This window comes from Oryx dammah, unplaced genomic scaffold, assembly GCF_014754425.2.
Source record: "Oryx dammah isolate SB20612 unplaced genomic scaffold, SCBI_Odam_1.1 HiC_scaffold_16, whole genome shotgun sequence".
In the NCBI taxonomy this organism is placed as follows: domain Eukaryota; kingdom Metazoa; phylum Chordata; class Mammalia; order Artiodactyla; family Bovidae; genus Oryx; species Oryx dammah.
This window is the reverse complement of record NW_024070200.1, coordinates 26,915,441-26,938,315: the sequence shown is the minus strand read 5'-3', so window position 1 is coordinate 26,938,315 and position 22,875 is coordinate 26,915,441. Positions and strand designations below refer to the sequence as shown.

General features: G+C 36.0%; 1 protein-coding gene across 6 annotated transcripts in view; it reads left to right on the top strand.

Annotated features, from left to right (window-relative positions):
- Positions 1–22,875, top strand: part of ARHGAP5 (Rho GTPase activating protein 5) — a 74,037-nt gene that overhangs the window by 29,517 nt on the left and 21,645 nt on the right. For 4 of the 6 annotated variants that reach the window (XR_005723946.1, XM_040257146.1, XM_040257145.1 and 1 more), the window contains exon 3: positions 8,793–8,940. Coding sequence is in view for 4 of the 6 variants with exons in the window: in XM_040257146.1 (XP_040113080.1) it covers positions 8,793–8,940 (148 nt within the window). In the remaining 2 variants the exon portion in view is untranslated. The remainder of the gene's footprint in view (positions 1–8,792; positions 8,941–22,875) is intronic. The other 2 variants (XR_005723947.1, XM_040257148.1) reach the window with 1 other exon arrangement.

Sequence of the window (22,875 nt, the reverse complement as noted above, 5' to 3'; positions counted from 1 at the left end):
ACCTATATATGACTCCGATAGGAAAAAAAATTAGGTATAATGAAACTATTTGCAAAACTGGTAAATAAACCAGCAGTACTTTTTATGTTTATTAACAGAAACATTATATAGTGAATGCTTTCTCAGGCTCCTGTTTATCATTTTGTTTGCTTCTTTTAGTGTTGACTGAGCACCCGTGTGCCAGATACTGTGCTAAGGTGTAGGTAATAAAAAGGAAAATTACCCTTTAATATAAAGGAAATACTCTAGGACAATTTGTAGAGTATTTTGGAAGTCCTACCAATAGGGCTTCTTATGCATTCACTGTAGAGAGTAAGGGAAAATCAAGGTTGGTTATTAATTTATGGTAAAAGCAACGGTATGAACAACAGGTAGGTTTAGATTTGCTGGGATAGTGAAGAAGACTAAGCTAAGGGTGAAAAGTTTCAGATCAGAGAGAATCACGACAGCTGTTTTGTGCCTTTTATATTATGTTAAAATATCTGTGTTGACATCCCAGTGGAAGGATAAAGGTTAGATGTATGAATCTGATACTCAGAGGAAAAGTTTTCAAGATAGAAGAACATTGAAAGCCATGAGTTTGGATAAATTCACATAAGGACAGAGAATGGGTGGAGAAGGGAGAACTTAGAACTGACACTGGGTAAACCTGAAAGAGTTATAGTAGATGAAACTGAAAAAGGAATTCCTGGGGAGAAAAGAGGAAAAACTAGTAAAGAGTCGTGACATGGGAGCCAGGAGAGCAAGTATTTAAGGAAGTGATCAATCAAGCAAGTTGCTGAGAGCTCAAGAGGAATGAAAAGTTTCTTTTTGATTTGATGGTGTAGAGGTGTCTGATTTTAACAGGCATTTCAGTGGAACGGGAGAGAAAGCCAGATGGAAGTAGGTTGAAGAGTGAATGGGATGTGGAAAAGTAGAGATTGTAAATGTAGATGACATCTTCAAGAAGTTTTTCTATGAAGAGGAGCAAGAATTGGGACAGTAGAGCTCAATATGGGGTTAAAGGAGGGGTTTGTTTTTGTGTTTGTTTTTTAAAATGAGAGATAGTATATTTGTATATTCATAAGAATGACCCAGGAGAGGGATAGATGGATGAAATGTGAATTGAGAACATTAGGAAGAGAGAGGGTAGGTAGTGCTTGTAGTTACATGAGTTCTTTAATTGCCCAACTTCTCAATTTTTCAGCATGCTGTGTGATACATTGAGAGTCTGTGTGGGACAGAGTATGTAAGAAGGAGAGAAAACTCAAATTGGAAGCTACTGGGGGAAAATTTGATTTCCTATCTCTTTCCTTTTTGAAAACAGGATTACAATTTAAATTTTGTAGACAGTTTTTTTTCCATAGGCATAATTTTTAAAATCTTGATTTTTTTTTTCCTGGTTACACAAGTAATCTTTATCTTGTCAGAAAGCATTTTCTTTACAAAAGGAACTGTACAACTTAGAGTGAAAATTCTGTGTAACCTCACCCCAACCTTTTCTTCCTTTTTTTTACCGTCCTCTAAACTTAGAGGATTGTTGTCAATACTTTAGTATTTGTTTTTTAATTTTTTCTATAATATTAACATAAATGATTTACTTTGGAATGAAATTATACTATTTATCCAGTTCCTAAACTTTAACATATATTAATATATATAAATCTGTTGAAATCAACCTTCTTAATTCATCTTTGTTATCCATAATTTTGGTATACTTGATCTGACAAGAACTAAAGGAGATCATTTAAAATTTTCTCTTTCCTTAGAGGTACATATTTCTGCTATAGTTTGTTGTTGCTACTTGATGGGTTGAATTCTGGATAAGTATCATGTGAGTCTCTTTTGTATGGTTCACAGCTTTTTGCTTTGAAGACAGCAGCAGAGTTAACATTGCTCTTGTAAAAACAAAAAATCATTCTTTTTTCCATCATTTTGTTTTCAACTTTTATGAGTGTCAGTTAAAATGACATGTGGTTAATCGGGTTTAGTTTTTTTTTTTTTTTAACCAAGTCTGAGAGTCTTTTATAACTTACCTGATCTTATTCCATTTAGATACTAAAAAATTTTTTTTAATCTTCATTTTTGGCTGTGCTGGGTCTTTGTTGCTGCGTGGGCTTTTCTCAGTTTGCAGGTGGTGGGGCTACTCTCTAGTTGCAGAGCTCGGGTTTCTCATTGCATTTGCTTCTCTTGTTGCTGAGCTTGGGCTCTAGGGCATGAGGCCTTCAATAGTTGGCGGCAGTAGTTGTGGTTCCTGGTCTCTATAGAGAACAGACTTAGTAGTTGTGGCACACGGGCTTAGTTGCTGCGAGTCATGTGGGATCGTCCTGGTCCAGGGATCGAACCTGTGTCTCCTGCATTGGCAGACGGATTCTTTACCACTGAGTTACCAGGGAAACCCTCATTTACATTTATTTTTATGTTTCAGTTTGCTTTTTTCTTATTTTCTATTTTTATTTTTCATCAGCAAAAAAAAAAAGAAAGGAGCTATTAGTTTATTTGAGGCTTCTTTTTATCTTTAAGTTTATATTGAATCCCAACTTCAGTTTATCATCCTGAATCCTTCATAATATATCGTGATACCCTGTTGTGTATTAACATAATTACTTTATCTTTTACTCCCCACCACCTTTTTTAGGATAGGTTGAAGCTTTTGGTTCTGGCCTACTAGTTGTTTAATTTTTACATTCTGTACATTGACTCACAAAATTACAGATAATATTCTGTTTAGTAGCTGTACCACTGTAACTCAGAATTAGTTTTGTGTTTAAGTGTTTATTTTTATGTTTTTTCAAAGCACACATTTTCCAAATGTAAGTTCTTTAATACTGATGATGTTTCATTGTGGTTTAATTGAAGTATAGTTCATTTTGAATGTTTCATTAGTTTCACATGTACAGCAAAGTGATTCAGATATTATGTATGTGTGTATATATATATTTTTCATATTCTTACATCTTGTAGCTTATTACAAAGTACTGAGAATCCTGTGCTGTGCAGTAGGTCCCTGTTGGTTACCTACTTTATATATACTAATACATACATATAAATCCTAAACTCCTAATTTATCCCTGTGTCCCCTGCTCTCCACCCAATGATGTTTCATTATATGATTAGGATTTGTAAGAAGGCAGTTTAAATGTGCTGTCATTTAAATATTAATTATTACATATTTGAGAACTTTATAGTTCCTTTTAGAGTTGCTTATTACCCATATTTGGATGACACACTAAGTAAAGGATCCTTGACAAATCTTTTCCTCATGAACATTCCTGTAGAAGAGTTTTCTGACTTTTTAGGTTTTCATGAGACCTTTGAGGCTAGCCCGATATTTTTTCACCATTGTTGGTCATTGGTTTCTTTTACCTAAATGCTTTTTAAGATTTCTGAAGCTTACCAGTTCTGCAGCATATCTGTAACTTGATGATTTTTTCTTATTTTTTGTTTATCTTTCTTGGTGCATGATGAGATTATTCTATCTGCAAGTTAAATTCATTATTTCAGAAGAGATCTTGACTTGTACCTTGACTTTGTACCTTTCTCTTCTTTATGAACAGTATTCCAGGTCATTAAAGTATATTAATGAACAAAGCAGAAAAAAATCCCTGCCCTTGTGTGGAGCTTAAATTGTAGCAGGCATACACCAAAATGATGATGATACATGAGGAAATCATATAGTGTTGTGGATAGGAAAAGCAGTGTTAGAGGGATTGGAAGTTCTGGGCAGGAGATAGACCATAGATTACAAATTTTAATAGTCAGTGTAGGCCTCATTGAGAAGGTAAAGGGAACAGACATTCCAGAAGTCATAAAAGTAGAAGCATGCATTGCATGCTGAAAAAGCAACTAAGCCATGTAGTTGGAGGAAAGGGACTAAAATGAAGGAGAAGGTAGAGGAAAATAAGGTCAGAATAAAAAGAGGCAGAGTTCAAGGCATGCAAGATTGTATATGCCCTTAAAGGCCATTATTTGTGGAGTCATTACCCTGGTTGCTTTATTGAGAATGGTTTGTAGGGAATGATGGTAGAAGCAGGGAGAATTGATTAGGCAGTCAGTGCAATAAGATGGTTAAGATGTGGGTAATTGCTGTATCATACATTTGAAAGAAGGATGTGAGAAAACAAGAGGTATCAAAGATGACTCCAAGATTTTAGTCTGGCAACTGAAAGGATGAAATTGTCAGCAACTGAGATGTATATAGAAGGCTAAAGATGGAGCACATTTTAAGGAAATAAATCATTAGGAATTCAGTTTTGCACGTTAGGAAATGTCTCAGATATGCAAGTAAAAATGTCAGGTAGAATGTTCCAAATGAGTCTAGAGATCAGGAGAAAGAGCTGAGCTAAAGGTATTGATTTGGGTTATCAGCATATGGGTGACATTACCAAGAGGGTGATTATAGATATTGAGGGAAAAAAAGACAGACTGAGGCCTGGGGTGTTGCCAGTATTACAAGGTTGCCAAGAGGGACCAGCAAAGGAGACTAATAAGGGGAGAACAAGTGAGATAACAAAGGTAGTCTCCTGAAGTCTGTTCAAGAGAATAACTGTTGAAAGGTTAAGAGGAGAGCTGAAAACTGACTATTGCAGAACAATCATTTATAATATTAATAAGAGCAGATTTAGTGAAGTGATGAAAGAGATTAATTTGAAGTGAAGTCAAAGTCACTCAGGTGTGTCCGACTCTTTGCGACCCCATGGACTGTAGCCTGCCAGAGTCCTCTGTCCATAGAATTCTCCAGGCCAGAATACTGAAGTGGGTAGCTGTTCCCTTCTCCAGGGGATCTTCTCAACCCAGGGTCTCCCTCATTGCAGGCAGATTCTTTATCATCTGAGCAAAAGATTAATTTGAGTACATATAAAAGGGAATGGAAAGAGGAATTGGAGACAACTAGTATAGGTGATTTATGTGGAGTTTATTGTTGAGTTGCTCAGTCGTGTCTGACATTTTGTGACCCCACTGCAGCACACCAGGCTTCCCTGTCCTTCACCATCTCCCAAAGTTTGCTCAAACTGATGTGCATTGAGTTGATGAGGCCATCCAACCGTCTCATCCTCTGTTATCCCTTCTCCTCCCGTCAATATTTCCCAGCATCAGGGTCTTTTCCAATGAGTTTGTTCTACGAAAAGGAATTCTCATTCTGGAGCAGTTGCTCACAGGGAGAGGAAGATTAAGACTTCTTTTTAAAATGGGAGCAAAAGTGGTTTTTGGTGTGTGTCAGAGAAATGATATAGTAGAAAAGATGACTCTGATGATCTTTTCCACTTTATTCTGATATTTTCAATCATTGAGTGTTTTACCAAAGAGGGTATTCATTTCTTTAATGGGTTTTTTCACTTTCTTTACATCTTACCTCTGGTTGTCTCATTTTTTCTTTCATCTTTTATTTCAAGAATCCCATCTTAAAGACAATAGAGAAGTCCAAAATTTCTTGTTTCCTATATTTATTCTTTGTAAACTATCTCAACTGTTTCTTGCTACCAAAGTTTTCTTCAGTTGGTTGATTACCTGTGAATTGAGATATTGTGTTTTTTTCAGTGTTATTGATTATAGTATTTACTTCAGGATGTTGCTTTGTTTTTTTCCTTTGTTGTGTTGCTGATACTGCTGAAGAGGAAGAGCCAATTCTGTAGAGAGCTATTTATATACCTTTTTCTGTTTACTTACTCTAATGATAGTTTTTAATATCTGCTAGACAATTAGTAACATTGTTTATATTATTTGTGAAATGGAATGTTTGTTTTACTAGATATGCTTTTGCAGACATGAGATTTACCAGAAAAAAAGACCATGGGTATTTGTATTTAAGCAGAAATTAAGATTTATATGTAATAATGAATCAGAAGTTGAATTATCATAAATCAGATTTGTTTTCTTACTAACACAGTTATTTAATTGGGGGCTGCCACTTCTGACTAATGATTGGTCAAAAGCTATAAATATAAATGACCAAATAACCATATGCCCCATCTTTTTTCTTGCATTTCAGAAAACCTTGATGGCAATAGAAGTTGTCATCATCTAGCCTTAGACAGTTTAATTTATGAAATAGGTTTTATATTATATAAATTATTTTAAATTGGTATAAATTTGAAGCTATAGATTAGCAACTCTTAACTAAGGGTTGTATATTAGAATTATGTAGTTTTTCAAAATTCACATTTTTAAAGAACTCTCTGAAGTGATTTTTGTGCCTAAGAACTGTCACTTTATAGAGCTTCCCTGGTGGCTCAGTGGTGAAGACTCCACATGACAATGCAGGAGACATGGGTTCGATCCCTGGTCTAGAAACATCCCACATTCTCTGGAGCAACTAATCTTATCCTCTACAACTACTAAACCCATGTGCCACAACTGCTGAAGCCTAGAGCTTCAGTACCTAGAGCCTGTACTCTGCAACAAGAGACGTCTCTGCAATGAGAATTCCTTGCACCACAACTGGAGAGTAGTCCATGCTCGCAGCAACTAGAGAAAAAGACCAAATGCAGCCTAAATAAATAAAAGAACTGTCACTTACAGAAAAAAGTTACAGACATTTTTCTTCATCATGAAAGCTAATATAGGCGTGTCTAATTCAAAACTTCTTTCCTACACAGAGTTTTATTTTGTAGTGGTATAAATTAGTAGAAAAATTGGTAACGTCTCGTAAGTTTTTTACGCATTTTTTTCCCCCACAGTGTGTGTGACCTGTAACTTGACTGTCAAGCAGTTAGATGTTAGTAAATTATCCCTTTAGAGTTTGCCAGAAATTCCATGCTATAAGCCACCTGGCCTTTCATTCCCTCAAATTAGTGGTGTTGAATCTGCAGAATTGAGTAACTTGCCCTTGTACCTTTATGGACCTTGGGAGATATCCCCTCAGCATAACCCAGAGAAATCTAACCCCAAGTCTAGTAAAGTGTTCAGAATTTAGATTGTTTCCTAAAGGGTGGTATGAAAAGCAAATTTCTTAAGAGTTGATTGGAGCAGTTAGGACTAGCTAGCTTTTCCTACAACTTTTTCCTTTAGTTGACATTGCAGATTAAGATCTCTTATTTCTTTTGCTGCTACCAAAGGCTAGGCATTGCTGTTATCATTAATCTGCTTAAGGTATAGTCTTTTTTCACCACTTGTATTATCATTCTAAACAAAAACACCCATCATTGCCTTAGTTTTTACTTTTCTAATCAAATGGTGCTTCTAGTAGTTTGCAGACTAGAAAGCATCTTAATGCTCCTCCTAAGAAAGACGACAACCCGGCCACTGTATCCCTACCTCAGCTAATTTCTGCTTTCTTGCACTTTGTTTTGTTTTGGTGGTGGTGGTTAGTGGAAGGATCCTTTACGGAGTAGGAAGAATCCACACTACTTGACTTGATGGGCCAGGTCTTGAGCCAGGTCAAGTACTCCAGTGCTTTGATGGTGACATTCCAAACACCTAGTTATACTGTGTGTAATCTGTATCACCAGAGTGATGGTATATGAAAATGTAGAAGTTGGATTTCATGAACTCTGGATGTTGCTAGGTAGAGCAGCCTCAAATTGAAATGAAAGAAAGGACTTAATTGACTGTTAGTGTTAGTTGCTCAGTTGTGTCTGACTCTTTACAACCCCATGGACCTTAGTCCACCAGGCTCCTCTGTCCGTGAAGTTCTCCAGCAAGAATATTGGAGTGGGTTGCTGTTTTTCCCTCCAAGGGATGTTCCCGACCCAGGGATCAAACCCGTGTCTCCTGCATTGTAGTTGGATTCTTTACCATCTGAGCCACCAGGGAAATTGCGTAACTCAGAACTTGAAAGAATATTGAAAGGTCAATCCATCCAAAGGAGAGATTCCGCTGGGAAGAATCAGAAATTAAAATGAGGGCTGTTGCTTTAAGCATTGAAACCTCAGCCTGTGCTCCCTTTCTGCCCCACCTCCCCCCCACACACACATTTTTCTGATTAGAAATAGCATGTTTTTATCTGATTTGTAAGTCAGTTACAATACTTATGACAGATATAAATACACCCTACTTAAGGAAGACTGACTCAGAATCTCCTTAAGGGTTGAATTTCAGGCAGTATTTCCTTAGTTTTTGAAATGTTCACTCCCTGGTTAAGAAGCTATTTTCTCCCAATGCAAGATTGAAATTAAACTTTGAAAATTGTTATGTAACTTTTTACTATTGTGAACATGTTTTGTTCATTGCTAATAAAAATTACCTTTTTGGGTGCCTAGTAAAATGTTTTTAATAGAACTAAATTAACATCTCATTTCCCACTGGGATGTTACTTTCTTTTATAAAAAATATCTTTAAGAAATATTCAATAGATACTATGGAAGAAAATGGGGAAATAAGACGTAAATGATGAAACTAGACACTCATAGAGTTGTATAGCTTCATTATATAATCAATAATTAAAGCTATGTTATGCTTACTAATATAGCTATGCACAAAAATCTCACTTGGAACTTCCCAAAGACCAAATAACAAATGCAGCAATTAACATACCACACTTGAACTGTGAATTGTGCGATGCTTACTCCTTTCAATGGCATTGAAAAATGATCTTTTCTAATTTTCCTGCCTATCCAGTTTTCTATTATTTTCCAAAGAGAACAGTTTCTTCTGTTCAGCCATTTTTTGTCTGTTCACTTTTGTCTCTTTCTCTTGGTCAAGTTGCTGTTTATAGCAGAATTTATTTATTGAATCCCATATTGATGGACATTTAGGTTGGATGTAACTTTTAGATACTGCTTTTGATACAAATTGTGTATTATATTGCTTGATACTAATGTTATTTTAAAGGGAATTAATTAAAATAGTTTTAACTTAAATATGTTTTCTTATAGCAGAAAAAGAAAACTAAGAACTTCAACCCACCAACACGTAGAAATTGGGAAAGTAATTACTTTGGGATGCCCCTCCAGGATCTGGTTACAGCTGAGAAGCCTATACCACTGTTTGTTGAAAAATGTGTGGAATTTATTGAAGATACAGGTAGGATAGAAATGATCATTTCAAGAGGTTTGATTTAAAATTTTACTTTAGCTACACTAATAGTTTGTCGGATGTTCCTGATTCAAACTAAAATTTGAAAAAAGTATGTCATTCTCATTAGGATTAATTATCATTTTAGACATAACCATCTGATATTTGAAAGCAGTTTTTTTGTTAGCCAGTCATGCTTTTATTAGACTTCTCTTTATTAAATGGCAAAGTCAGATCCTAGAATGTAAAATTAATTCTGGAATTCAAAATAACTCAGTTATTAAATTATGCTACTATTTAATCATAGGTATGATTTAAGGTAGTAGTTTGAATGTTTTCAAAATGTTTAAGTCTGATACTATTTTTTAACTAATTTTACACATGAATTTTTCATTTTAAAATTCATAGCAATATTTATGATTATACAAGAGTTAGCTTGTTTGTGATGTTATTATTTATTCAGGAGCACTAGTGTAGTATCATTTATATGATTTGAGTTGTATTTGTAAGGCGTGTGTAGATATCCTCACTGTTTTAAAAACAAGCCTGCTCTTACATCTATTTCATCCAATCAGTCTAGTCACAGTTGAGGAATATAGGCAGAATATTATGTTTATGTGCATTTAAAATGAATACAAGTTAACCATGAAACTGTAGTGATCTGAATAGACTACAAAATTTAATGGTTTGAAAACATGAGCTAATTTCATTATAGCTCTATTTATTCTTAATGACCTTTTGATAAGCATTTTTTTATTTAATAAAAAGTTAGGTGAATGTCCTATCTAGAAAGCTCATTTTTACTTCAGTATAAATGGTGAAATTATATTAATTGATTTTTAAATGTTAAGCTAACCTGAGATTCCTGGGATAGATACAACTTGGTCTATGTGTTACTGCTGGACCCAGTTTGCTAAAAGTAAGGATTTCTGCATTCTAAGAATTAACAATTTATAGTTTTCTAGCAGTACCTTATATCTGGTTTTGGTATCAGGGTAAAGCTGGCATCACAGACTGAGTCTGTTTTCTGGAAAAGATTGTATAAAATGGTAATAATTCTTTATTAAATTTTGGTAGAATTCACCAGCGAAACTATCTGGACCTGGAATTTTGTGAGGAGGCTTTTAACTATAGATTAAATTTCTTTAATGGATATAGGACTGTACAGATTTTCAGTTTATTCAGAAAGCATTGACTGTGTCTTTCAGGGAGTTTGTCCTTTTCATTCAAGTTGCTATAAGGTGGTTTATAAAATTCTGTATCATACTTTTGATGCATCTTTTGTTTTTGGCATTACTAATTTCTTTTTTCCCTCTTGTTAGAAGTTTGTCCATTTTATTGGTCTTTTCAAAGAACCAGCTTTTGATTTTTTTGATTTTTTTTTCTCTTTTGTCCATTTCTAAATTCAGTGAAATCTACTTCTTCTTTACTTCTTTTTGCTTTCATTTGATTTTTTTTATAGTTTCTTAAAGTATAAACCTAGATTAATGATTTTATCCAGTCTTCTATACTGTTCAGCATTTAAAATTTTCCTGTAAACATTATTTTAGCTGTATACCACAGTCTTAATGCTGTTTCCATTTTCATTCAGTTCAGGATACTTTGTAATTTCCCTTTTGACTTTTTAATTTAACACATTAATTAAGTTTTATTTCAAATGTTTTCCAGATAACTTTCTGTTATTCATTTATAGTTTAATTTTGTTGCAGTTGAAAACAGTTTGACTTCAGTGTAACTTTATTGAGACTTGTTATTTATAGCCCAGAATGTGGTCTGTTTTGAAGAATGTTCCTTGGGACCTTGAGCAAAATGTTTATTAAGCTATTGGATGAAGGATTCATCCAATGTCAGGTCAAGTTCTTTGAAAATATTGGTCAAGTCTTATCTGTCCTTACTGATTTTCTTGTTGACTTTTTTTTAAATTGAGTACTGTTAAAATCTTTAATCATGATTGATACTTGTCTGTTTCTCCTTTGAATTGTGTTAGTTTTTGCTTCATGTGTTTTGAAATTTGTTTAGTTTCACATATATTTAGGATTATGTTTTTTTATGAAATAGTATCTTTATGATGCATTCTCCTTGTTTTGAAGCCTACTTAATCTAAAATTAATGTAGCAAACTGCATTTTCTTTCTTTTTTTCTATGTGGTATATCTTTTTTTTAATCCTTTTAGTTGTATCTTTTTATTTAATGGAGTTTCTCATGGACTGAGTCTGACAATCCACTCTTCTAAGTGGAGTATTTATTAGATCATTGGCTTTTTATGTAATTATCAATCTAATTGGTTTTAAATCTTCTGTTTTGTTTTTATTTATTTTTTGTCTCATGTAAACATTATTCCTTTTATGTTTTTTGCTTTCTTTTGGATTAGCTGAAAACTTTTTACTCTTATTTTAACACCAGCATCCAGTTACAATGTTTATCTGTTAGGGTTATTTTAAGTGGTACTCTCAAATTTTAAATATATATCTTTAATCACAATTCATCTTTAGACAACATTATACCAGCATAATGTGTAGCTTAAGAACCTTGGAACATTTAACCCTCCTATCCCTTGTTCTATTGTACGCTTTAAATTTACAATATGTTTTAAGTATCATAGTATATGTTCATAATTTTTACTTTAAACAAGTAATTATCCTTATTTTTGAAAGATTTTCTTAAGTTATATCCTCTTAGAAAACAGCTTTATAAAAATATAATTCACATACTCTACAATCTACCCATTTAAATTGTACAGTCCAGTGGTATATTTTTATGTTCACAGAGTTGTGCAAGCATCAGCACATTCAATTTTAGAGCGTTTTCATCACTTCCAAAGTAAACCCCATCCATTAAGCAGTCAGTTCCCCATTCTTCATACTCATCATCCCTTAAGTTTCTGACTATCGATTTACCTATTCTGGTCTTTTGTGACTGTCTTCTTTGCTTTAACATAGTGTTTTATAGCATCCATGTTAGCATCTCTTGGTACTTCATTTTTTAAAATAATTTTTATTTATTTTTGGCTGTGCTGGGTCTTTGTTGCTGTGTGGACTCCTCTCTAGATGTAGGGCATGGGCTCTCATTGCAGTGGCTTGTCTTGTTGCTGATCACTGGCTCTGGGGCACGCAGGCTTTAGTAGTTGCGGACGTGGTCTTAGTAGTTGCAGCTCCTGGGCCCAAGAGCACAGGCTCAGTGGTTGTGGCGCATGGGCTAACTCAGCAGCATGTGGAGTTTTCCCAGATCAAGCCCTGAATTCATTTCTCCTGCATTGGCAGACAGACTCTACCACTGAGCCACCAAGGAATCCCCATTCATTTTTATTGTTGAATTTTCCTGTGGTCATGTATGGATGTGAGAGTTGGACTGTGAAGAAGGCTGAGCGCCGAAGAATTGATGCTTTTGAACTGTGGTGTTGGAGAAGACTCTTGAGAGTCCCTTGGACTGCAAGGAGATCCAACCAGTCCATTCTGGAGGAGATCAACCCTGGGATTTCTTTGGAAGGAATGATGCTAAAGCTGAAATTCCAGTACTTTGGCCACCTCATGAGGAGAGTTGACTCATTGGAAAATACTCTGATACTGGGAGGGATTGGGGGCAGGAGGAGAAGGGGACGACTGAGGATGAGATGGCTGGATGGCATCACTGACTCGATGGACGTGAGTCTGAGTGAACTCCAGGAGTTGGTGATGGACAGGGAGGCCTGACGTGCTGTGATTCATGGGGTCGCAAAGAGTCAGACACGACTGAGGGAATGAACTGAACTGAATATTCCATTGATGCGAATTTGTGTTGATTGCCACTTTTTGACAACTCCGAATATTGCTGCAGTGAACACTCCAGTTTTTTGTGTGGACACGTTTTTCACTTCTTTTGAGTATACATACCTAGGAACAGAATTTCTAGATCATAGGGTACGTATGTGTTAATCGCTCAGTCATGTCTGACTCTTTGCGACCTGTGGACTGTAGCCCACGAGGCTCCTCTATCCATGGAATTCTCCAGGCAAGAATACTGGAGTGGGTTGCCATTTTCTTTTCCAGGGCATCTTCCTGACCCAGGGATCTAACCCGGGTCTCCTGCATTGCAGGCAGATTCTTTACCATATGAGCCACTAAGGAAACCCCTGTGTTTAACCCTTTGAGAAATTTACCAGACTGTCTTGCAAAAAGTGACTGTACCATTTACATTCCCACCAGCAATATTCAAGAGTTCTAGTTTCTCCACATCTTTGCTAACATGTATTTTCTGATATTTTGATTATAGCCATATTAGTGGGTGTGAAAGTCTCATGTGGTTTTGATTTGCATTTCCCTGATGACAAATGATGTTGAACGTATTTTCAGTTGTTTATTGGCCATTTGTATATCTTTGGAAAAATATCTATTCATATACTTTGCCATTTTTAAGTAGAGTTGTTTATTTTAGTGTTGAGTTGAAGAGTTCTTTATATACTCTAGATACAGTTCAGTTCAGTCGCTCAGTGGTGTCCGACTCTCTGCAACCCCATGAACTGCAGCACGCCAGGCCTCCCTGTCCATCACCAACTCTCGGAGTACACCCAAACCCATGTCCATTGAGTTGGTGATGCCATCCAACCATCTCATCCTCTGTTGTCCCCTTCTCCTCCTGCCCTCAATCTTTCCCAGCATCAGGGTCTTTTCAAATGAGTCAGCTCTTCACATGAGGTGGCCAAAAGATTGGAGTTTCAGCTTTAGCATCATTCCTTCCAAAGAACACCCAGGGCTGATCTCCTTTAGAATGGACTGGTTGGATCTCCTTGCAGTCCAAGGGACTCTCAAGAGTTTTCTCCAATACCACAGTTCAAAAGCATCAATTCTTCAGTGCTCAGCTTTCTTCACAGTCCAACTCTCCCATCCATACATACCCACTGGAAAAACCATAGCCTTGACTAGACGGACCTTTGTTGGCAAGGTAATTCTCCGCTTTTTAATATGCTGTCTAGGTTGGTCATAACTTTCCTTCCAAGGAGTAAACATCTTTTAATTTCATGGCTGTGATCACGATCTGCAGTGAACAAGTTGCTTTCAAATATGATTTGCAGTTTTTTTCCCCCAAATTCCTTGTTGGTGTCATTTGAGGCACAAAATGTAAATTTTTATGAAATCTAATTTTTTTTTTTTTTGGTCACTGTGTGCATGGTATCATATCCAAGAAAGCTTTGCCGAAGCCAAGATTACAAAAATGTATTCCTATATATTCTTCTAAGAGTTTTTTTGATTTTACCTGTTACATTTAGGTCTGTGATTCATTTTGAGTTAATTTTTGTGTATGGTACAAGGAGACATCCCAGCTTGATTCATTTGCTTGTACATATCCATTGTCCAAGCACCATTTATTGAATTACCTTGGCATTCTTTTTGAAAATCACTTGGCTGTAAATATGAGTAGTTCTTCCACTTATAGTCCATTGATCTATATGCCTATTCATTTTTGTCAGTACCACTTTGATTTCAATATTTTATCTCTGGGGTAATTTTTGAAACCAGGAAGTATAGTCCTCCAACTTTGTTCTTTTGATTTCTAGGCTGTTAGATTTTTTCTTTTCAGTTTTTTTTAAGATTGCTCCTCGTCCTCTGCATGATACTTACCAAAAAATCTGTTTTTCTTACCAGTATTCCTCTATATGATATGTTACCCTCTCTCCCTCAATTCCCAATTGCTTTTGAGATTATTCTCTCTGGTTTTTGCTGAATTTTTTTATTAGCATATTAGATTTTTTGTGTGTGGGTGTATATTCTTTGGCATTTTCTATGTATGTAAGGTCATATCCAATGTGAATAGGGATAGCTTTACTTCTTTTGAAATTTGGTTGTCTTTTGTTTCTGTGTCTTGCTCTGGCTTGAACTTCCAGTGTAATATTGAATAGCTGTGGTGAAAGCAGGCATTGTTGGTATTCTTTACTTTAGAGGAAAGCTTTCTTTCTTTCACCATTATCATGTTAGCTCTGAATTTTTCATAAATATTCTTTATCATGTTACAGAAGTTTCCTTCTGTATTAGTTTCCTGGAGTTGCCAGAATGAACTCCCACAAAGTGGGTAGCTTAAAACAATAGAAATGTATTTGCTGACAGCCTAAAGGCTGGAAATCTGAAATCAAGATGTCAGTTGGGTCATGCTCCCTTAGAGACTCTGGGTAGAATCCTTTCTTGCTTCTTTCTGGCTTCTGGTGGTGTCTATCAATCCTTGATATTCCTTGGCTTACAATAATGTTACTCCATTCTGTCTTTGGAGTTCTGGGTGTATCTGCCTTCTTAGAAAGATGCTAGTTGTTGGGTTGACTCACCCTCATCTCATCTGACCTCATCTTATCCCAGCTGATTGTAGTGGTCTTGTTTGGAAGTAAGGTCCCTTTCTAAGGCATTGGGGGGTTATGACTTCAACATATCTCTTGGGTAGACTAAGTCAATCCGTAGTTTGTAGAGTATTTTTTTATTGTGAAAGGGTGTTGGATATTGTGAAATGATTTTTCTGTGTCAATTGGTATAATCATGTAGGATTTTTTCTTTCATTCTGTTAATGTGAGTTGCATTATCTTTTTGTTATATTGAACCACGTTTGCATTCCTGTGATAAATCCCGCTGCCTCATGGTATATAATCTTTTTAATGCTGTTGTATTCAATTTGGTGTGTGGGTGCTCAGTTGTGTCTGACTCTTAGCCCACCAGGCTTCTCTATTCCAAGGAGTCTCCAGGCAAGAATACTGAAGCAGGTTGCCATTCCTTAATGTAGGGGATCTTCCCAACCCAGGGATCAAACACGCATCTTTTGCATCCCCTGCATTTGCAGGCGGTTTCTTTACTACTGTGCCACCTGAAAAGCCCTTCAGTTTGCTAGTGTTTTGCAGAAGTTTTTTGCATCTGTCTTCCTAAAGAATATTGGTATATAGCTTTCGTTTCTTTTGGAGTCTTTGGCTTTAGTATTGGGGTATTACTGACCTCATAGAATGAGCTAGGAAGTGTTTCTTTCTTTATCTTTTTATTCTTTAGAATATTTTAATGCTAGTTTTCTCTGTTATTAAAGAGCTATCTTCAGGAACTTTTGAAGCATTTCTATGTTAGAGATTTTCTAAAATTGTTTCTAGATTTTAGTCTTTCAGTTTTCCGTTTTGTTGGCAGTGTATCTTCTGCTGCTTGTAATTTTATTTTGCATTTCCAGTGTACAACTTCTAATTTGTTGTGAGTCAGGAAAACATATAGCAGAGTTAGTCTAAGTTGTGTTTTGGTTAGGTTGAATAGAATCTGTGGGAAAACAGGAGGTATTCCTCCTATCAAGAAAACAGTATATTTTAGTGCAGGGGGTTGTAACATCTTTTTGGCTATTTATACTCCTTTTTATTTGCATTTTTTCAGTTATGATAGGTTAGGGGATGAGATAACCAACTTCCAGATAAATGAGGAATTTCTCTCACTATCCTAAAATTTATATTTGCATGTAGATGTAGTTAATCTGAAATGCCCTCATTATTACAAATTACAAAGAAAAGATTACCTCTAAAGCTTAGAGGTTATTCTTCTGCTCAGATTATGTTAGAAGCATGAGTGTCTCAGTGAGGTTCTTTGAATATTGGTCTGAAAATTACATTGTTCCAACACACCAATGATAAATAATTGAGGTGAAATGAGTATAAATGAATCTGTTTTATTGCTAAAATAAAGGTCACTATAATTTTGTTTTTATTTATACTTCATCATTCCCACTTGCCTTTTTGAAGAACTCTTACTCATTTCGTTAATCTAAATAACACTTTTTTCACTGAATGTCATTGCCTTTTATCTTCTGTGCTTCCTTGTCCTACGTATATATCAATCCATTTTTAATTCACTCCTTTGCATATCTCATCAACCCTCACCATGTTATTCTCTTGGCAAACCTCAACTTTGATTAAACTAACTCTCTGCCTACTCTGCGGTTGGACAAGAAAAGTAGATCATGGCTGTAGAAAAACATAAACCATGCATTTCACGTTAAATACGTGACCACAAATCTGAAGTAATTATTCCATGTTTTCTTTATTTCTTCACATTTTGAAAACTTTTTGAACCTTCAGAAATGTTACGAGGATAATATTATGAAGCATCCATACAACTTTCATCTAGATATACCAGTTTTGGGGGAGGAGGTTGCCACATTTCTCCCCAAACTTTTTTTTTTTTTTGGCTAAACCATTTGAAAGTTACAAATATCATGTACTTCACTCTTGAATCTTTTAGCATATATCTCCTAAGAACAAGAACATTTTCTCCACATAACCACAATATAAATATCACCTTTGGGAAATAAAACATTGATAAAATCTAACTTTTTAATATTTTTTTTATAAGCAGATTTCCATTATTATCTCAGTAATGTCCTCTTACAGCTTCTTTGTTCTTTCAGTTTAGGATCCAGTCAAGGATCGTGTATTTGCATTTATTGTTATGCATGAACTACATCTCTTTATCTTTCCTTGATCTAGAATAGTTCTCCAGCCTTACTTATATTTTCTTGACACATTTTTTGAAAATTCTTAAGTTTTTTTTCCCAGAATGTTCCTAAATTTTGTCTGATTCCTGGTCAGATTCAAGTTAAACATTTTTGGCTGGAATTCTACATAGGGCTGAGTTATCTTTCTTTGATGCATCACACTAAGAAACATATAATGCTATTTCCTAAAGGACTTTTTAGGTTGCTTTTGAAATTCTAGACTTAATAACCTTAACAGTGTCAGATAATGCTTAAAGTTGTGATCATTGACATCTGACTTTAATGATTCATGAGTGACTTGTTTATTCTTGATCTAGCCAAGAATTATAAATTAGCCCTTAAAGCGTTTCATTAGATAATTTTAGTATGCCTGTGTCTAGCTGAAATTCCTTAAGGATTTCTAGTATATTAATAAATTGCCTTTTTTGTTTTCTGGCTTTGAAACATATTTTTTATCTGTTAGCAAGAACATTTTCTTCTTGAAGTAGCTGGTCATTGGGGTACAGCTAATCCTTTCTTTTTGTTTTTTTTGAACACCACAGCCATTAGACCATAATCTCTAAGAGATTAAGGACCCGTAGCTCCTAAAATTGGGGGCACATATGATTAAATCTTTATTTAATAAATGTTTAAAAAATGAACCCTAGTTTCTTTTAATAACCCTACATGTGTGTCCTTGTGCCAATAGTAACACAAAAGTGATATCTTTTTAAGTCTTTATTTTCCAAAGTAGAATTAGCATTTATTATTTTTTCCTACAATGCGTGCATGACCATTGCAAAAGATAGTGTGACTTCTTATAATTTAAATTTATATCAGTTCAATTCAGTCGCTCAGTCTTGTCCAACTCTTTGCAACCCCATGAACTGCAGCACACCAGGCCTCCCTGTCCATCACCAACTCCCAGAGTCCACCCAAACCCATGTCCATCGAGTTGGTGATGCCATCCAACCTTCTCATCCTCTGTCGTCCCCTTCTCTTCCTGCCCTCAATCTTTACCAGTATCAGGGTCTTTTCAAATGAGTCAGCTCTTCACGTGAGGTGGCCAAAGGATTGGAGTTTCAGCTTCAAAATCAGTCCTTCCAGTGAACACCCAGGACTGATCTTTAAGATGGACTGGTTGGATCTCCTTGCAGTCCAAGGGACTCTTAAGAGTCTTCTTCAACACCACGATTCCAAAGCATCAGTTCTTCTGCACTCAGCTTTTTTCATAGTCCAACTGTCACATCATACATGACCACTGGAAAAACCATAGCCTTGACTAGATGGACCTTTGTTGGCAAAGTAATGTCTCTGCTTTTTAGTATGCTGTCTAGGTTGGTCATAACCTTCCTTCCAAGGAGTAAGTGTCTTTTAATTTCATGGCTGCAGTCACCATCTGCAATGATTTTGGAGCCCAGACAAAGTGACACTGTTTCCACTGTTTCCCCATCTATTTGCCATGAAGTGATGGGACTGGATGCCGTGATCTTAGTTTTCTGAATGTTGAGTGTTAAGCCAAGTTTTTCACTCTCCTCTTTCACTTTCATCAAGAGGCTCTTTAGTTCTTCTTCATTTTCTGCCATAAGGGTGGTGTCATCTGCATATCTGAGGTTATTTATTGATATTTCTCCCAGCAATCTTGATTCCAGCTTGTGCTTCTTCCAGCCCAGCGTTTCTCATGATGTACTCTGCATAGAAGTTAAATAAGCAGGGTGACAATATACAGCCTTGACATACTCCTTTCCCGATTTGGAACCAGTCTGTTGTTCCATGTCCAGTTCCAACTGTTGTTTCCTGACCTGCATATAGGTTTCTCAAGAAGCAGGTCAGGTGGTCTGGTATGCCCGTCTCTTTCATAGTTTTCTACAGTTTATTGTGATCCACATAGTCAAAGGCTTTGGCATAGTCAATAAAGCAGAAATAGATGTTTGTCTGGAACTCTCTTGCTTTTTCCATGATCCAGCAGATGTTGGCAATTTAATCTCTGGTTCCTCTGCCTTTTCTAAAACCAGCTTGAACATCTGGAAGTTCACAGTTCATGTGTTGCTAAATCCTTGCTTGGAGAATTTTGAGCATTACTTTACTAGCGTGTGAGATGAGTGCAGTTGTGCGGTAGTTTGAGCATTCTTTGGCATTGCCTTTCTTTGGGATTGGAGTGAAAACTGACCTTTTCCAGTCCTGTGGCCACTGCTGAGTTTCCCAGATTTGCTGGCATATTGAGTGCAGCACTTTCACAGCATCATCTTTCAGAATTCGAAAGAGCTCAACTGGAAATCTATCACCTCCACTAGCTTTGTTCATAGTGAGGCTTCCTAAGGTCCACTTGACTTCACATTCCAGGTAATTGTTATTGTACTGAGCTGTTACATCATTAAAAATCCAGGCTTTACCTTGTGATAATAGTAGATGATGAAGGTAATACACAATGTGCAAAATGCTCTGGTTAATGCAGGAGAAGAAAGGCTGTTCTTAGGAAAAAGTTATGTCAGATACTTTGTTATTATGTTAGATGGAAACATATGGAATTGTCATTTTTGTGATTGACAATCACAAAAATTGTGATCACACCTGTAGCTCTTTTGTTTTTTTAATGGTGAAATTCCTGCAGGAAAATGAATGTTTGCAAGTCTGATGAAACACACTGGCCCTTCCTCTTTTTATCCCCATGGGGAAATAATTAGTAATGTATTCAGACATTCAATATGGGAGTTATCCTTTAGTTTACATATTTGCTTATATTTTTATTTTCTAGGGACAATGTCTACAAATGAAATTATTATGCCAACCTCAGTGATAGAAAGCATGCAGAGAGAGGAAACCACCTACCATGAAACAAATGGGGTGGCATGTCAAAAATATTTCCTTTATGTATCAAATGAGACAAAGTAATGACTCTGGCTTGCCTAATGTCTTACCTTTAGCAAGTCAATCCACTTTTCAAAGCTTGTCTCCTTATCATTAACATAAGGCCTCTTGTAAGTTATTTTGAAAATGAAATGAAAACAAATATGTAATATTTACTTTATGAATTTTTAAGCATTTTATGTAAAGAAAGTAGCAAAATGAAAGTTTGAAGTACTATTGTTGGTTTTTCTCAGATAGTAAAGATATAATGGCTAGAAAGTAGTGGTGTGTTTTAATACAGTAAATTCCAGGTGCAGTAATATTCCTCCCCCCATATTTAAAATTTACTATTTTTGATTGAGGGGAAAAAATACTGCCTTTAGCCTTATTAATTGTTGAAGTATTCTTGTCCCTGAAGTGTCACTTACCATTGCTAAAAGACTTACTCCATTGATTTTACTTCCATCCTCATAACATTTTGATATCTATATGTTTATATCTTTTAAAAAAATTTTTTTTAGATTTATAGCAGAATCAAGAGAGAGATTTCCCATTTACCCCCTCTCACACATGAAACTCTCCCCAACCCCCATCATCAACATCACTCCCCAAAATGGTACATTTTTTGCCAAGGATAAACCTGTGCTGACACATGATAATCACCCAGAGTTCATAGTGTACATTAGTATTTACTCTTGGTGTTGTATGTTTTATTGGTTTGGACATATGTATAATGACATATCCATCACTACAGTAGCATAAAGAGTGTTTTTACTGCCCTAAAAATCTTCTGTGCTCTGCCTATTCATCTCTTTCTACCTCCCCCACCCCTGGCAGCCACATACCTGTTTATTGTTTTACCTTTTCTACAATGTATAGTTACAATAATCCAATATGTGCCCTTTTCACGTTGCCTTCTTTCACTTAGTAATATGCATTTAAGTTTTCTCTATGTCTTTTCATGGGTTAATAACTTCATTCTTTCTTGACATTGAATAATATTTCATTGTCTGGATGTACCACTATTTAGTTATCCATTTACCTTCTGAAGAACAGCCTCTATGCTTCCACGTTTGGGCAGTTATGCTATAAACATAGCTATAGCTACAAAATAAATGCTGTAAACACCGGTGTGCAGATTTTTGCGTAGACATTTTTCATTTCCTATGAGTAAATTAACAAAGAGCATTATTGCTGGATGGTATGGTAGGAGTGGGCTTGCTCTGTGGCTCAGCAGTAAAGAACCTACCTACAGTTCAAACACGGCTTCAGTGCCTGGATTGGGAATATCCCCTGGAGGAGGAAATGGCCACCCACTCCAGTATTCTTGCCTAAAAAATCCTATGGAAAGAGGAGCCTGGTGGGCTACAGCCCAGCGGGTTGCAAAGCACTGGATGTAACTGAGTGACTGAGCACACGTGGTGAGAGTACCTTTAGCTTTGTTTGTTTTTTTTTGGCCTACCTTGAGGCTTGCAGGATCATAGTTCCCCAAACCAGAGATTGAATCCAGGCTCCTGGCAGTGGAAGCTCAAAGAGTACATTTAGTTTTGTTAAAAAGCGTCTTCAGAGCATCTGTACCATTTTGCATTCCCAGCAGCAGTAAATGAAAATTTCTGTTCTCCACATCTTTGTCAGCAGCTGGTGGTGTCAGTGTTCTGGATTTTGGCATTCTGATAGTGATGTCTCATTGTTTTAACTTGAAATTCCCTAGTAACATATGATATGGAGCTTCTTTCTATATTCATCTGCTATCTATATATCTTCTTTGATGAGGTATCTATCTATTAAAGTCTTTGGCCCATTTTGCAGTGGAGCTGTTTTCGTATTACTGAGTTTTACATGTTGTTAGTATATTTTAGTATATTTTGAATAGCAGTCCTTATCAGATACGTGTTTTGTAAATATATAAACTCTAGAATCAGTTTGTTGATAACCATAAAATAATTTCCTGGAAATATGATTGGGTTGCTTTGAATCTGTAGATCAAGCTGAGAAGAACTGACACCCAAATGGTATTTGTCTTCCTATCCAAGAACATGGTATATCTTTCCATTTACAGTTGATCTTTGAACAGCATGAGTTTGAACTGTGTGTGTACACTTACACTTGGATATTTTCCCATAGTAAATAATATAGTACTAAACACAATCCAGGAGAAGGCAATGGCACCCCACTCCAGTACTCTTGCCTGGAAAATCCTACGGATGGAGGAGCCTGGTAGGCTGCAGTACATGGGGTTGCTAAGAGTAGGATACGACTGAGCGACTTCACTTTCACTTTTCACTTTCATGCATTGGAAAAGGAAATGGCAACCCACTCCAGTGTTGGTGCCTGGAGAATCCCAGGGACGAGGGAGCCTGGTGGGCTGCCGTCTATGGGATCACACAGAGTTGGACATGACTGAAGTGATTTAGCAGCAGCAGCAAACACAATCCATATTTGGTTGAATCTGTGAATGTGGAGCAACAGTGGATACAGAGGACCAGCTATAAGTTATACATGGACTAGCTCCTGCATTGCTCAAGGGTCAGTTGTATTTAGTCCTTTGCTTTTACTCATCAGTTTTGTAGTTTTTCTCATATAGATCTTGTATATATTTGTTAGATTTGTACTTAGGTATTGTGTTTTTCATACTGTTTGTGTTCATGG